The sequence below is a fragment of the Pangasianodon hypophthalmus genome, chromosome 11 (assembly GCF_027358585.1).
Source record: "Pangasianodon hypophthalmus isolate fPanHyp1 chromosome 11, fPanHyp1.pri, whole genome shotgun sequence".
Lineage (NCBI taxonomy): Eukaryota > Metazoa > Chordata > Actinopteri > Siluriformes > Pangasiidae > Pangasianodon > Pangasianodon hypophthalmus.
The window spans coordinates 8751838-8765988 of NC_069720.1; the positions used below are offsets into that span (position 1 = coordinate 8751838).

The window sequence follows — 14151 nt, forward strand, 5'->3', positions numbered from 1 at the left end:
AAGAACTAGTTCACTGTTCCATGGCCTGGGTGGAACCTGCAATGTTAATCCTTAATCTTAGGTTCACCTGTCAGACAGAGTCTCTTCTCCAGAACCCTGGCATAGATTTTGCTGGGGAGGCTGAGGAGTAAATTTCCTATAACTGGAACACTCCCTCTGGTAACTTTTTTTTTTTTTTTTTTAAATAGGGATCATCATTCCAGTTTGCCAGTCCAAAGGTACTGCCTCAGATCTCCATGGAACATTGAGGAGGCATGCTACACAACCCCAGCCTTGTCCAACACCTTCTACATTTCCAGCTGGATCTCATCTACTGCAGCCTTGTTACACTCGGGGCACTGCCTCTGAAAGGGGGCCATGTCCGCTAGGCTAAAAAATGACTCAAAATGTTTCTTCCATTGCTCAACAATATCTCCAGTAGAGGTCAACACTTCTCTGACCTTGTCTCTCCCAAGACCATGGCCATGATTCTCTCATGTCAGCACTCCCCTGGTCTTGTCTCACCCTGGTGAGGCAATAAAAAAGGTTTGGCCGGAACATTCTCTCCAAAGTCCTTCCATGCCCCAGCTTTTTCGATGCCTCTCAGTTGGATCAGAAAGTCTGAGTCTGATGTTCGATTCCTCAATCATGGAGGAAGCTGCAAGAAGCTGTGGCTGGAAGACTATCAGAGCCTGCCATGACAGTAACCCAAGGACACACTGATGGACACCAGTGAAGCTGTCATGGCAGGCTCTGATAGTCTTCCAGCCACAGCTTCTTGCAGCTGCCTCCGTGACCGAGGAATCAAACATCAGACTCAATGCCCCTGACCTCACTCAGTACAAGGGAGGATACAAATTCTTTAGGAGGTGGGGTTTAAATTAATCTCTCACTAAAGTATCCTCCAGATGCCCCCAAGCAATCCCTGAAGGCTCTCCTAGGTTTAGCAAGCAAATCTGGCTGGCGCCCTATATGATGACTCAAATCACAACCAAGTGCTGATCAGTTGACAGTTCTGCCCCTCTCTTTACCCAAGTGTCCACAACACATGTCATAAACCCTAAGAATACAAACAAAAAATTGATCATTGATCATTTGCCCAAGGCACTCTTGTACCAAGTATACTTATGAGCGACCTTGCGGCAAACTATTGGCAATCCGTGACTTGCGCAGCAGTCTAATAGCATTTCACCACCCAGGTTCAAATTCCCAATAATGGCCCCCTGATCCTGACAATCATTTATTGTACCTTTCATAAGGGGCTTTAGGATAGCTCTTTCTCTGACCTCTCCCCTCAAATCTGTTCCCCAGGGTGGCCCTACTGGGAGGTTTACTGAGTACACAAGCTCTATCACCATGACAAGGTCTTGATCCACAAAGGGGTGATAATACATAATACATGGTAGTGCAGCAGGTAGCATTGCTGCCTCACAGCTGCAAGGTTCCCAGTTTGAGTGTGTTTGTGACGCGTTCCTCCAGGTTCTCTGGTTTCCATCCACCTCCCAAAAACACAATGGTAGGTGGATTAGCAACTCCAAATTTTCCCAGATGTGTGTGAACGTGTGTGTGCATGGTGAGCTGCTATGGACTGTCATCTCATCCAAGGTGAATTCCTGCTTTACAGTCAGGGTTCTCAGGATATACTCTGGATCCACCGTGACCCTGGCCATGATAGAGTGGCTCCTGAAGATGGATGAATGTATAGTATATGTAGTATATACTGTATAATATAAAATATATTTACTCTACAATACATTTTCATTAACATAAAACATTATCAACACACAGGTAGCACAATAAAGATGGAATGGGTGTAAATGAATAAATATGCAATTTGTCAAAAATTTATGCGCACACCTGATCATTACACCCATATGTGGCCCGTCCCCAAACTGGCGCCACAAAGTTGAAAGCACGCAACTGTCTAGAATGTTTTTGCATGCTGAAGCATAAAGATTTCCCTTTGCTGTAACTAAAGGGTCCAAACCTGTTCTAGCAGGGCAATGCCTATGTGCACAAAGTGAGGTCCATATAGACATGGTTTGCCAGGGCTGAAGTGGAAGAACTTATGTGGCCTGCACAGAGCCTTGACCTCAACCCCACTGAACACCTTTGGGATGAACTGGAACCCTGACTGCACCCGAGGCCTCCTCACCCAACATCAGTACCTGACCTCACTAACGCACTTGTTGCTGAATGAGCACAAATTCCCACAGCCACGCTCCAAAATCTAGAAGAAAGCATTTCCTGAAGAGTGGAGGTTATTATAACAGCAAAGGTGGGAACCAACTCTGCATTAATGCCTATAGTTTTGGAATGCACACATGTGTGATGGTCACATACTTTTGGCCATATAGTGTAATTATTACTGAAAATCTAACAACCCTAAAGTGCAAAAAAATGGAATGTTTGCTTGTTTTGGATGTCTCTGAATTCAGGATTGAATTTATTAATAGTGTCAGAGAACAGGTTAGTGGTGAATAGCTCCCATGAAAGTAGACACCTGGGACTTGAATAATTAGTGAGTTGACCATGAACATTTTTTTCGTTTACCTAACTACTACTACTATGGGCAATATATTTAGAAAAAAAGCACTTATTTTTTTTTACTTTTTACACATCCATTCAAAGCAAATGCTGGTTCAAATCAGTTCATTTCTGTTCACAAAGATGCAGCAACTGCAGTCAAAAAATTTCACTCCAACCGTTAAATTCTGTGTAAATTGACAGAGTCGTTGTTATTCAGAAGGGCTCCTGCTCGCAGTCCGGTGGGCGGCGCTGTGTCCGTTTACGCAGCCGACCCTTCTCCAAACCCACACCGCAGAAGAAGAGGTAAAAGAAAGACGCAGAAGAAGAAGCAGCAGCCGCGTCGCTGCGAAGCACTCAGCAGTTCACTCGCTCTCACAATGGCGAGATAGTCCGAAAGAATGGGGACTCTGCTCGCTGCTTGGACGCCGTAAATCTTTTGCCTGAGGGCTGTAATTTGTTAAGCTCGACCGAGGAATGCTTGAAGGTTAGATGGGTAAGCGGAGGAGGACGTAGTTAGACGGGTATGTGGCGAAAGCCGCGGGTTTAGTGGCAGTAGACGCTTTGCTACCATGAGAGAGTGCGAGCCGGGTTTTCAGCGGGGGGCTTCACTTTAAACCAGCCGGCCTACGCTTGCTCTTTCTCAGACAGACACGTTTCCACACAGTCCTATAGACACTCACACAACGAGAAGCAGAAGAGTTGGGTTGTTGGTTTTTTTTTTTTTTTTTTTTTTTTTTTTGGTGGAATGGCAGCCAGAAGCCGAAGAGCATGGTTCAGTGTGCTTTTGGGATTGGTGGTGGGCTTTACTCTGGCTTCCAGGCTGATCTTACCCCGCGCCTCGGAGCTGAAGAAAGCCGGGCAGAGGCGCAGTGCGAGCGGCGGGGGAGGCTGCGGCATCAGCGGCCCGCTGAGGAGAGAGCACGGCGGGGGGATGAGGTGGCCGGCGCAGGGGAGCGGCATGCTGCCAACCGAGAAAGCCGTCCAGAGTAGCCATAATTTCCTCTTCGTGGGCGTTATGACCGCGCAGAAATACCTGAACAACCGCGCAGTAGCGGCTTATAGGTGAGTGAGAGAGCACAGAGCCATCAGGCTGAGTGGCAAAATCCTGAAAGAACACCCCTCTCACTCACTCACACACACACACACACACACTCAGAGGGGGGATGTAGAATGCATGCTGCTATTCCATTGTGCTCCACAGAAACAAGACAATCACAGGTAGAGCTCAGCTGATTAACTCCATCAGTTCTTTCTTGTCACATTCAGCATGTGCATGTGGTGGTGACATGCCTTCAGCACCTTCAGCACCTTCTGTCTTGTGTACCTAAAACCTGCACAGAAATGTGCAGCTCTGGAGCGTATAGATCAGGTTTCATTGTTCCACTGTGTCTAGCTCACTTCAGCTATCTCTGTCTTCATTCATTCATCTTCAGTAACCGCGTAACCCGGGTCACGGTGGATCCCGAGCCTCTCCCAGGAACGCTGGGAATGAGGTGGGAATACACACTGGATGGGAAATCATTCCATTACAGGGCACCACACACACGCTCTCACACACTCGCACACATTCGCACCTATGAGCAGTTTAGGGTTGATGTTGCACCTTCTGGGAGGTGGGAGGAAACCGGAGGACCTGGAGGAACCCCACACATGCACAAAAACTCCACACAGACACTACACATGATTTATAATTAATAGTTATAGATGTACAGGATCACAGATGAACGTACCTGGTATAGGCTCCCAGGCAGACCAGACTTTTTTTTTTTCTTTTTTCCTGGAAGCTCTTATGTAGTAGCAAAGCTTCCTGTGTACGGTAATTTCGCTGGGCTGGTCACGGGTGGACTAGGAATGAAAAAGAGCCCAGGAATTTGCTTTAAAGTGGGCACTGCTATATTTATCCACAGTGACACATGAAAATGCATCAAGTAGTATTTATGACAAAGGGCTATATTAAGTCTAACAGATATAAAAGATATAAAAGTACCCTTATCGTTTTTTTTTTTTTTTTTTAAATATATTTTTTGATAGTAACGCTATGCCACCGTGTACCTGCATTTTCAGAGCTGCTCTCGACACAGTCACAATCGCCAACAGCCTTTGTGGAATCATTTAAAGTTCATTTATTTTTGAAAACGCTGCAGCTGCCAGCAAAGCATTTCTTTTCTTTATCCCGCGTTCTCTGCACCACCTTTCCACTTTTTTTCCACCATTGTGTAGTCTACATTTAGCAGACTGATCATCTCGCAAGTAGTACTGAGTGAGAACGTCATGGAGAGGCTCACCAGGAAAATTCGCAAACTTCATCAGGGTCAAAAAGGAAAAAAAAAAATACTCCTACAGCTATCAGATTCAGAGATAACCACGAAAGGTACCTTAATTTGCATAAAACAGTCCCCAGCAGTCTATACTTCCCATCACATCCCTGACTTGAACAGTTCATTCAAAAGCTAGTGATATGTTTAAATTTTATCTTTAGTGTTAAATTGTTTTTATCTAGAATGCATTTTCAGCATGTGCTTTTTAAAGATAAAAAAGAAACATTGGCTTGAGTAGAAGATATGCTTTTCAAATTTTTTTCACATGCAGTCATGCAGGAATACTTTAGGCATGTATTCAGATGCAAAATTAGAGTCTTGGGTTCACTGGCCTAATTTTCTGAAACGGATCCTAAACTAGATTAGATTTTTTTTCGCCTTTTTTTTAAAAATTATTTTATTTTTAAATAATTTTTAACCTTTGGCAACAAGATTGACCTGAAAGATACTCTTGAAATTCTAGACCTCCTTTTTATAGTACTGTGTCCCAGTATTGGTCTCGAGTTCACACTGTTAAGGTGGAAACTCTTCACCTCCTTAACGAGGTCTTCATGAGGCTCCAGTGGTTGTGTGTTGTGAGCAGAGAAAAGGTGCAGGGAAACACTCTTATGGAGGGTATACATGGCTCCATTTGTTCATTTTTCTATCAAGAAAATGAAAGAAAGTGGGTTTCACAGTGGACATAGTCCATAATGAACGCTATTTTTGTAATCTCCATTTGAGACGCACCAGGGGCTTCACATGGGAAAAATTAACACAGCAGCACAATCTCTGTTCCTCATGGGAAAGTTTACCACAGCAGAGAAAAATTTAAAATGTGACAACTTCACCAAATTGGGCCATGTATGACAGGAACAGAGCTTTAGCTCTCTGGTTGAAGTCATTTTTTCCCCTTTGCATTTATTTCTTGTATAATTTTGTAATTTAGCAGAGTTAATCAGTTACACTGTGACATTAGGGAATAGTAGGTCAGGTTTCTGCTCTAGTGACTAGAAGTTTGAGTTCACATCCGGAGACTGCCAGAGAGCCCAGAGCAAGACTCTTGTCCCTCACCTGCATGCCTGATTTTGTGATTTTGTTGACTGAAATTCCTGCATACAGTCTGCTACGATTTACTTAGTAACCGGTTTGCTATTTAGGCGTCTTTGGTTATCCTTGATATCAGTTTCGTCTGCGGCTGTTAGGGTGTACGATCAGATGGTTACCTCATTGCTGGCTGTTTCAAAATACAGATTAAAATACATTTCCGTTTATTTCCTATTGATGGCTCGTTTTTTTTTTTCCATACTCTAGTGGGTCATATTACTTTTGTGTCCAGCTGTGACTCCCCAACAGTGCTGGTTGGATTTCGCAACTCTTTCCATCTGGACTCCCCTCTGAACTGCACTGAATCTGTTTGTCTGTGTAATTCACTGCTGTTGTAAACTATAGCCACTCGGGGCTTGTTTGTAATTTTATCATACACGACAGCTTTCAAATACACAGAAGAACATGGCAGACCAGAACTAAACACAACTGCTCTTTATTTATTTATTTATTTATTTATTTTTATAAATAAAGCTGTAGTTGGATTTGTAAAAAAATGTCTTTCCTCACATCCACTCTTTTGCAAGGAAAACATTATAAATAGTGACAGTGTAAAAGATTTTATACAAAAGTCTCCTCAAAAATAAGAAAAGAACAGTTACGGGATTTGATCTATTTGTTTCCTTTTTTTTTTTTTTTTTTTTTTTTTTTTTTGCATATATTTACAAGAATGTGCAACTTGTATCTCTTGTATCTCTCCAAATCTCATCACCTGTATGTGTTGTGCAGGACCTGGGCTCAGACCATTCCAGGCAAAGTGGAGTTCTTCTCTAGCGAGGGTTCGGACACGTCCATCCCTATCCCCATCGTAGCCCTGAAAAACGTGGACGACTCTTACCCTCCACAGAAGAAATCCTTCATGATGCTCAAGTACATGCACGACCACTACCTGGACCGGTTCGAGTGGTTCATGCGTGCCGACGACGACGTCTACATCAAGAGCGAGCGCCTGGAGAGCTTCCTGAGAAGCCTGAACAGCAGCGAGGCCATTTTCCTGGGCCAGACAGGGATGGGCGCTCGTGACGAGCTGGGCAAGCTGGCGTTGGAGCCCGGCGAGAACTTCTGCATGGGAGGCCCGGGTGTGATCATGAGCCGCGAGGTGCTGCGCAGGATGGTGCCTCACATCCGCCAGTGCCTGCAGGAGATGTACACCACACACGAGGACGTGGAAGTGGGACGCTGCGTGCGCCGATTTGCTGGGGTGCAGTGCGTCTGGTCTTATGAGGTGAGTGATGGGGGGGGGATGATCATTACTAGGGATGTAACCGAATGTGTATGTTATTCAGAATAATGTTTTCTAAATGAATACAAATACAGATATGAATATGAGGAGCACTACTTTTATTTTTTATTTTATTATTTTTTTTTTTTTAAAGAAAGCTTGCCACCATGTTGACAGTGCTGGCATTTTTACCTGTTTTTTTTTCTGAGTGTTTTACAGTTTTCCCAGGGGAGTAAGATTCATTTTAAAAAAAAAAAAGAAAAAAATTCTAAATTGTTAATTTACGCTATGCTCAGTCTGTTTTAAACTCAGATTCCAGGTGAAGATAAGAATATTTGGAGCACTATCCAAGATACAGGTAGTGGCTTTGAGTTTTACCCCTTACAAGTACCATCAATCATTTTCAGACAGTTGAGTTTTGACCTAAGCCAAATGAGTGCACTAAGATGGCTTTTCAGTCATCCGGGTGGTTTCCAGTCAGCCCATCAAGACAAAGTTGCCTTGCTGCTACTAGAATAGCACAAAGACAGCCCTGCTAAATGCAAAAGACCATTGATGTTCACGTCGCATGTCAATCGCAGTCTGTTCAGCTGCATGCCAATTTCAAGAATCAGCCCTTTGTGTAATGTGAAATTCAGGAAACAGAAGGTCTAAGTGCAATGATGAAATAGGGAAAGTATTGCTGCCATCTGAAATCCTACTGTAGTACACATTGTTCTAAAATCAGCTCTTTTTTACAACCTCTCAGAACTGCAATTTGGGCGATTGAAAATTATAGGGTGAAGCTTGGCAAAAATGTCTCCCCCCATCTCCCCCCTCCTTCCCGTCCGAGCTCCCTGGAAGCCATTAAACTGCGCAGCTCCCTTATAAGCTACTGCTTAACATCTTTATGTTTGGGTTTAAATGATGTGCATTCTTCTTTCAGAATGAGGTAGTCTGCTTAACAATAACAGCTTTGTTCACAACTGGTTCATTCACAGCCGCAGGAGATTGCTGATTCAGAGTAGTTTCTGTAGGGGGGAAAAAAAAAAGCTATTTATACATCTCATTTACCTAGCAACTTTTTTGACAGTTGAGAGGCAGTCAGACCAAATATGAATACATTCTGCCTTATGAAAAAGCAAATTTGCTTAAAGTGGAATGGATGCAGGAATAAGAAATTACGTCCAGTAGAAGGTAATTTTTGAAGATAATTAGGTGACCAGTGAATTTATGGAAGAGATTTATGGAAACCTTGGAAGAGTGAGGGAATAGAAACACAGAGCGTGGCCCGAGGTCCACCGAAATTGAGGGACTGCTAAGTATCAAGTAGTGCTCACTTACGCTTTGCTAATTTCCTAATGTCAGTCATAATCAGAAAAATCTAAACTTGCTTGCTTGATAACATTCCACTGAGCTACTGTGTTCCCTCAAAATTCACATTCTTCTAGGAACGCGCTAATCATCTAAATTTGGTTTACTCCAGTACAGAAGGTATGATGTGACTGCCGGTGTAAGCCATGGCTTTGTTCTAACCAGCATACAGATAGATGTTGGGTGTATTGAGCAGGCTCCGGTTGCCCAAGGCTGATGTTGATTGGCAGCACGGAGTCTACACTTTCCGGTAGATAAGCACTGAGAGTGACTGTTATGTATGGAACGCTAATTATTACTCCAGTAGCGAGGACTGTTTAATATCATAAATATGAAACACAGTGACTCATAGGAAGGCCTTTTGCTTTATGCTCGACGAAAATAAGGGCCAGTTACATAAAATGCTGGATTAACAACTAACCTCACCGAATGACAACAACAGTTACGTTTGAATTCTTAACTGTTAGTGATTGTTTTGTTTTGTAGTGGTGCCTCAGGTTACCACTGTTGACTAGTATCATGGACCCTGAACAGATGACACTGTGGGAGAAAAAACACTTTGTCTTTAAATATTCTGTTTTCATCATCAAATTTTTTTTTCCCTTCCAACAAGCAATGTTTCAGTTCTCTAATCAGCAAAGAAAGGGTAGATAAAGTGAAAAATCTACAAGTGTGTTAAAAATCTCCCATTTCTAATACCTTATCTCTTGCCTTGTAGCTAGTCTCTGGTCTAGTGAGCTGCCTTCACCTAAATAATTGACATAAATGCACGTGATTGGATAAACTGAAGCTGAGGATCTGCTACAGAAGCCTCACTCCCCCCCCCCCCCCCCCCCCAAGTACTTGGTTCAGTTTGCTGAAATACTTTGCCTCGGTCCGTCGACTGATGGCCCCCGACCATAAAACAATACTGTAAAACAGACTCCCCAGCTTCCTGAATACTTTGAAACGGGTTGAATAGCTGAGCGTTTGCTTCATGGAACGGCTCTTGTGCTTTTGCGTACTAGTAAAGAACCGGAGAGGAAGCTGTTGAAGTATATTGATATGCGACTCGCATGCTGTCGAGCTTTTAGTGTTTTGGCTGGCTCTCCTCTCCGCCTCTCTCAACAGTGCCTTCGGATAAACATTTGGGGCTGTGTGAATAAGAAGATGATGTACTTTCCCATTCTCCAGCAGCCACGATTGCATATTTGCTTCATATCCCTTTCCCCACTAAGTCTTCCTGAAGCATTTAGTCTACTAAACCCATCCATCTAGGCAAAATTACCTCTGTTCCATTCAGCCGGCTTGACGAGGCGTGTGCACAGTCTTTCACTGTAAATATGACTGTGGTGCTCTTAAATGGGCAAAATGAAATTAAGGTTGGAAGGATATCAGAAGCCTCTGAATAAATGACAGGCAGCATTTGGCAGGTGGAACGTGCCTGGAGAGGAGGCTCTGCTTCTAAAAGCCTTTCCCCCGTGCCTGGGACCAGTGGGGGCTTTAATGTGCATTTGATGTGTGCTTTAATTGCAGTCGAGCAGGTCTGGTTAGAGACAGCACAGCTGGGCAACCTGCTATTAACGTCAGAGCATTTTGCCTTCAGTCCTTTATAGACACGGCCAAGACCTACTGCATCGCGGGTTTCAACAAGTCCTGAGAGAGACACAGCCTTGTAAAGTGACCTCAAAGATCAAGGAGTTTGCCGTTTCGAAAACAGTGGCTTGTGTTAAATAAAGATGCTTTCCTCTGAAGATCTGAACTTGCTGAAATTGAGTGAGTTTTGTGTAGCTGCTGGTTCTTACGAGGTGTATAGGATGTTAAAAACTTACAGAAGTGCCTTTACACTTCTCAGCCTGGAATTATTTTCTGTGATCAGGTCTAAAACAGCACACTTTTCTCTCAGGCAGTACCATGATGTTATACACAGAACACATTGCCAGCAGCGTTGGCCTTGGCTGGTGTAGTCGCCCCCGTCAGTGTGAACTAACCTCTCATCACCTGGCCATGTGTTAAGCCTGGCAGTCCAGAAACCTCCCACAATGCTGTGGACCTCTTCAGTCTGTTCCGTTGACTCTGTCCTCCATCATCTACCTCCAGGCTATAGCATGACTCGCGTGCTGCTTTTCATGTTTGTGTGCATTATTGACTTGCCTGACAAACCGTCAGAGGAGATCTAGCGATATAGAGGCAGGATATATGGACTTTTGAAGGAAGTTCTGTTTTTGAGTTTATGTGAAAGAAAATCCAACATTTAAAAAATAAAATGGCTAAAAATCTAAGCTGATATCTTGGTATAGTTTTAATTTATAATTATAACTTAATAACATTTCCCTTTAGTTTCACAAAGACCATTTGTATTGTTCTGTACTTTTGCTATACTTCAGTTTCTTGGTAAATAAATAAGATCCAAACTTGACATTTATGTTGTCTTTTAAATATCGCCTTTTGCCATGAGCGAAATCTGGGAAAGATCAGCGAGTGAGCCAATTACAACAGGCTGCAAATGCCCATTTCTTTTGTTAGCCACATTGAAAATCTTTTTAAAGAAAATCTTTTTTAAAAAAAAATACAAATATCTACCTGTTATTTTGTGATATGCAGGCATCAGTATGCTATAATAACTGCTGCTGACAGTCATATCTTCTCGCCAGTGCAGCCATAGAACAGGGACTACGCTGTCATTACTATTTCCTATTATCATGAATTCATTTTGGCAATATTTTTGTTTCTATAACGTTCTCATATGAATTTGATGACTGAATGACCAGTGCTGGCAGTTTGGATTCGAGAACAGATGAGTAAAAACACATAAACAGAGCTCCATCAGTACAGATACCGCAATGCAAAATCAGGAAAATGTGTTATTTCATACCGTCACGTCACATTCTGCATGTGTCACGTGCAGCGTTTTGATTTCTCAAATAAAAAAAAAAAATACTCCACACTAGTATAACAATATGAACAAAATTAATAACTTAGAAAGAATGACTGTTTTGTAATGCGTATGGCTGAGGATGGTGATGTTTTGTGGAGTTCTGTTTTTAAAAAACAAACAGTTGTGGATGTAGTTCTGTGACGGTTAAAGCGTCTTGTGGTGCTGGAAGTGTGAAGTAGTAAAGCAACCCTCAAACCTCTGTAACTTCCTCATTTTGCACCTCGTGTGCTAGGCTTCGTTGTCATGGCACCTGGTGTATGATGTCTGAGGCTTTATTCACAGTGGCTGAGGGACTATTTTTGTTGTTGAAGGCCTGCAATTCATCATCATTCATCTCACACCCGCTGTTCCCCCGACATAAACGCTTCCACTAAACGACTCCAAAGCTCACTATAGCAAAAAAAACCAAAACAAAACAAAAAACCCCAAAAAAAAAAAAAAAACACTGAGTTCTGCCGACAAGCTCTTTATTTTGTAGTTATTATGGAGGGAAACATCTCACCTGCTCAGCTTTCATGTCTTGTCTTGTCTTGACTTGACTTGATTATTTTTTTTGTTTAAACATTTGGGAATCTTTTGTTTCCATGAGAAACCTTTATATGATTTGGCCTTCCTCAAGCTGGTCGAGGCTAATGCTTAGTTCCCTAAAATCGCTGTTTTATCCATTGTCATGAAAATACCACATAGATGAGTTTTTAAGATATTTAGTTGTTTTTTTTTTGTTTGTTTTTCCCTTGACTTTCATTTGGACCTATTTAATATCAGGAACAGAGACGTGTTTGTAGTTCTGTGCAGGTAACCTTTGGACTTCCACAAAGCATGCATGTCTCTGTGCTCAGTGCTTGCAGAACTGAAGTGCTCTCATCCACAGCACTTTGTCTGCACTCTAGCTTCACTGAGTAACTTTGTGGGAGAGCAATTCACAGTACACCATTTAAATGTCGTAGCGTGAGCTTTGAGAATTGTCAAAGATGTGCTTTTTCTTTTTTTTTCATGTGTTTGTTTTTGTGCTGTTCACATAACCTAGGCTACTTGGAACCATAGAATGCTTTTTGTATAGGCTAGGAATGATATTCGCCTACCGATGGCACACAGTGTCCCGCCTGCCCTGCCAAATGCTTTCACCCAGCATAGTTTACATTTCTAAAACAATGTCTTCTCTGCTAGGTAAAAATAAATGTCATCATAATCTAGGATATCACATCACCCAGCATGTTAAAAGGTTCAGTTATGTCCCTGTGTGCTATGATTTGCATGAAATAAATCAATCACCAAACATTTATTTATCAGTGGAGTCATCAGTGGAGGCTGTTACCATGGAAACTTGGGTAACTGTCAACGAGTACAAACCTACGTGATCGGTTAAAACAATTTAATTCCACATTCACAACAACAACAAAAAAACTACACTGTGTGCGGAACAGCACCTGATTCACTCTGTAGTGCACTATTTGGAGAGTTTGGACTTTTGTAGCTCTGTCCAAAAGCGTAGTGGATAATTGTGAAATCCCATAATGCACCATTTTGAGATTTTATGAGTTAATACTGTAACTACGTAAATTATTTTTCCAAACAATATTTGTTTTCATTACTGTTATAATAAAAATAAGATGTATCGAGCAGTTTAGTGAGCAGTGTTACAATTGTATTGCTCTGAAATCTAAACAGATGGAACAAATCCTGGTTGATGGAACAAACTTCGCTAAATTGTAAGGCGAACATAAGCTTAACCACAGAGGAGCCTCCGCAGTGTCTCTTATAGACCGTCAAGGATACATGTTCGGTTTACCATTTATTCCAGATAAAGCTGTCATTATATCGTCTGGGCTTGCAGCTTTTTTGGGGAGTGCAAATCATGTCGCAGAATGCTGCCTACCTAGTCAACCTCTTCACCATGAAGGCACAGACAGTGTAGATATTTTAGTGTCCACAGTAACGAAACTTTCTGTTTGAGGGGGGAAAAAAAAAGGAGCAGTTTTGAACAGTGTGAGTTGTTTGTTCTGGGGATGACAGGACATACGCAGCATTATTCATGCCTTGATGCTGCCAGTGTTGCCTGAGACTAAATCTCTGCATCCTTTGCTTCCTCCAAGAAACGCATAGGCAATGTTCCAACGTTAAGATAGCACCGATCTTGAAGCACCCTGTTGCGGAAATTGTCGAATCGCAGCCACATGCTGATGCAGCAGAAGTGAAACCACAAAGGTTTTCTTGTGTGCGCACCCTCGTATGCGTCCTGTCAGCAGAAGCACTGCTGTCCTTTCGCGTCCTTCATAAGGTTGCCAATGAATTGCCTTTTTTTTTTTTTTCCCCCTCCCGTATGCATATACAGGAAGTGATCCTCCCACGTGCATACTCTGTGCTACTGTGCTCTGAGTTAAATAAAAAAAAAAAAAAAGTGCTGTCTATTTCTTGCTCCAGAGCAAAACCAGGAATTATATTGCCGCTGTAGTCCTGTACTTTGCTGGTCTTTTCCTAGACGGTTCTCTAGAGATCTATCTGAGATGGCTCATTACTGCACACAGGGTGTGTTTTGGGCATTTGGTGTGGTGATGAACTGGAAACTGGGCTGGTTATGCTGAAAACGGGAAATCCGTTCTTATTTACAGTACTTGTCTGTTGAAGAATGCTTGGATTCCTGTGTGTTTGAACAAGTAGCTGAAGGATTCCTTGTGTTGACCCGGTGACATTTTTGTTTCCGCAGCATTGCTCGGCATGTTTTACAAGGCTTTGTTTAGGCCTTTTGG

At 42.5% G+C, this 14151-nt stretch overlaps 1 protein-coding gene across 1 annotated transcript in view; it reads left to right on the plus strand.

Moving 5' to 3' along the window:
- Positions 1–2775: 2775 nt before the first annotated feature.
- Positions 2776–14151, plus strand: part of chsy1 (chondroitin sulfate synthase 1) — a 55859-nt gene continuing 44483 nt past the window's right edge. The window contains exons 1-2 of the mRNA XM_034308960.2: positions 2776–3570; positions 6642–7137. Of these exons, the coding sequence (XP_034164851.1) occupies positions 3254–3570; positions 6642–7137 (813 nt within the window). The 5' untranslated portion in view covers positions 2776–3253. The remainder of the gene's footprint in view (positions 3571–6641; positions 7138–14151) is intronic.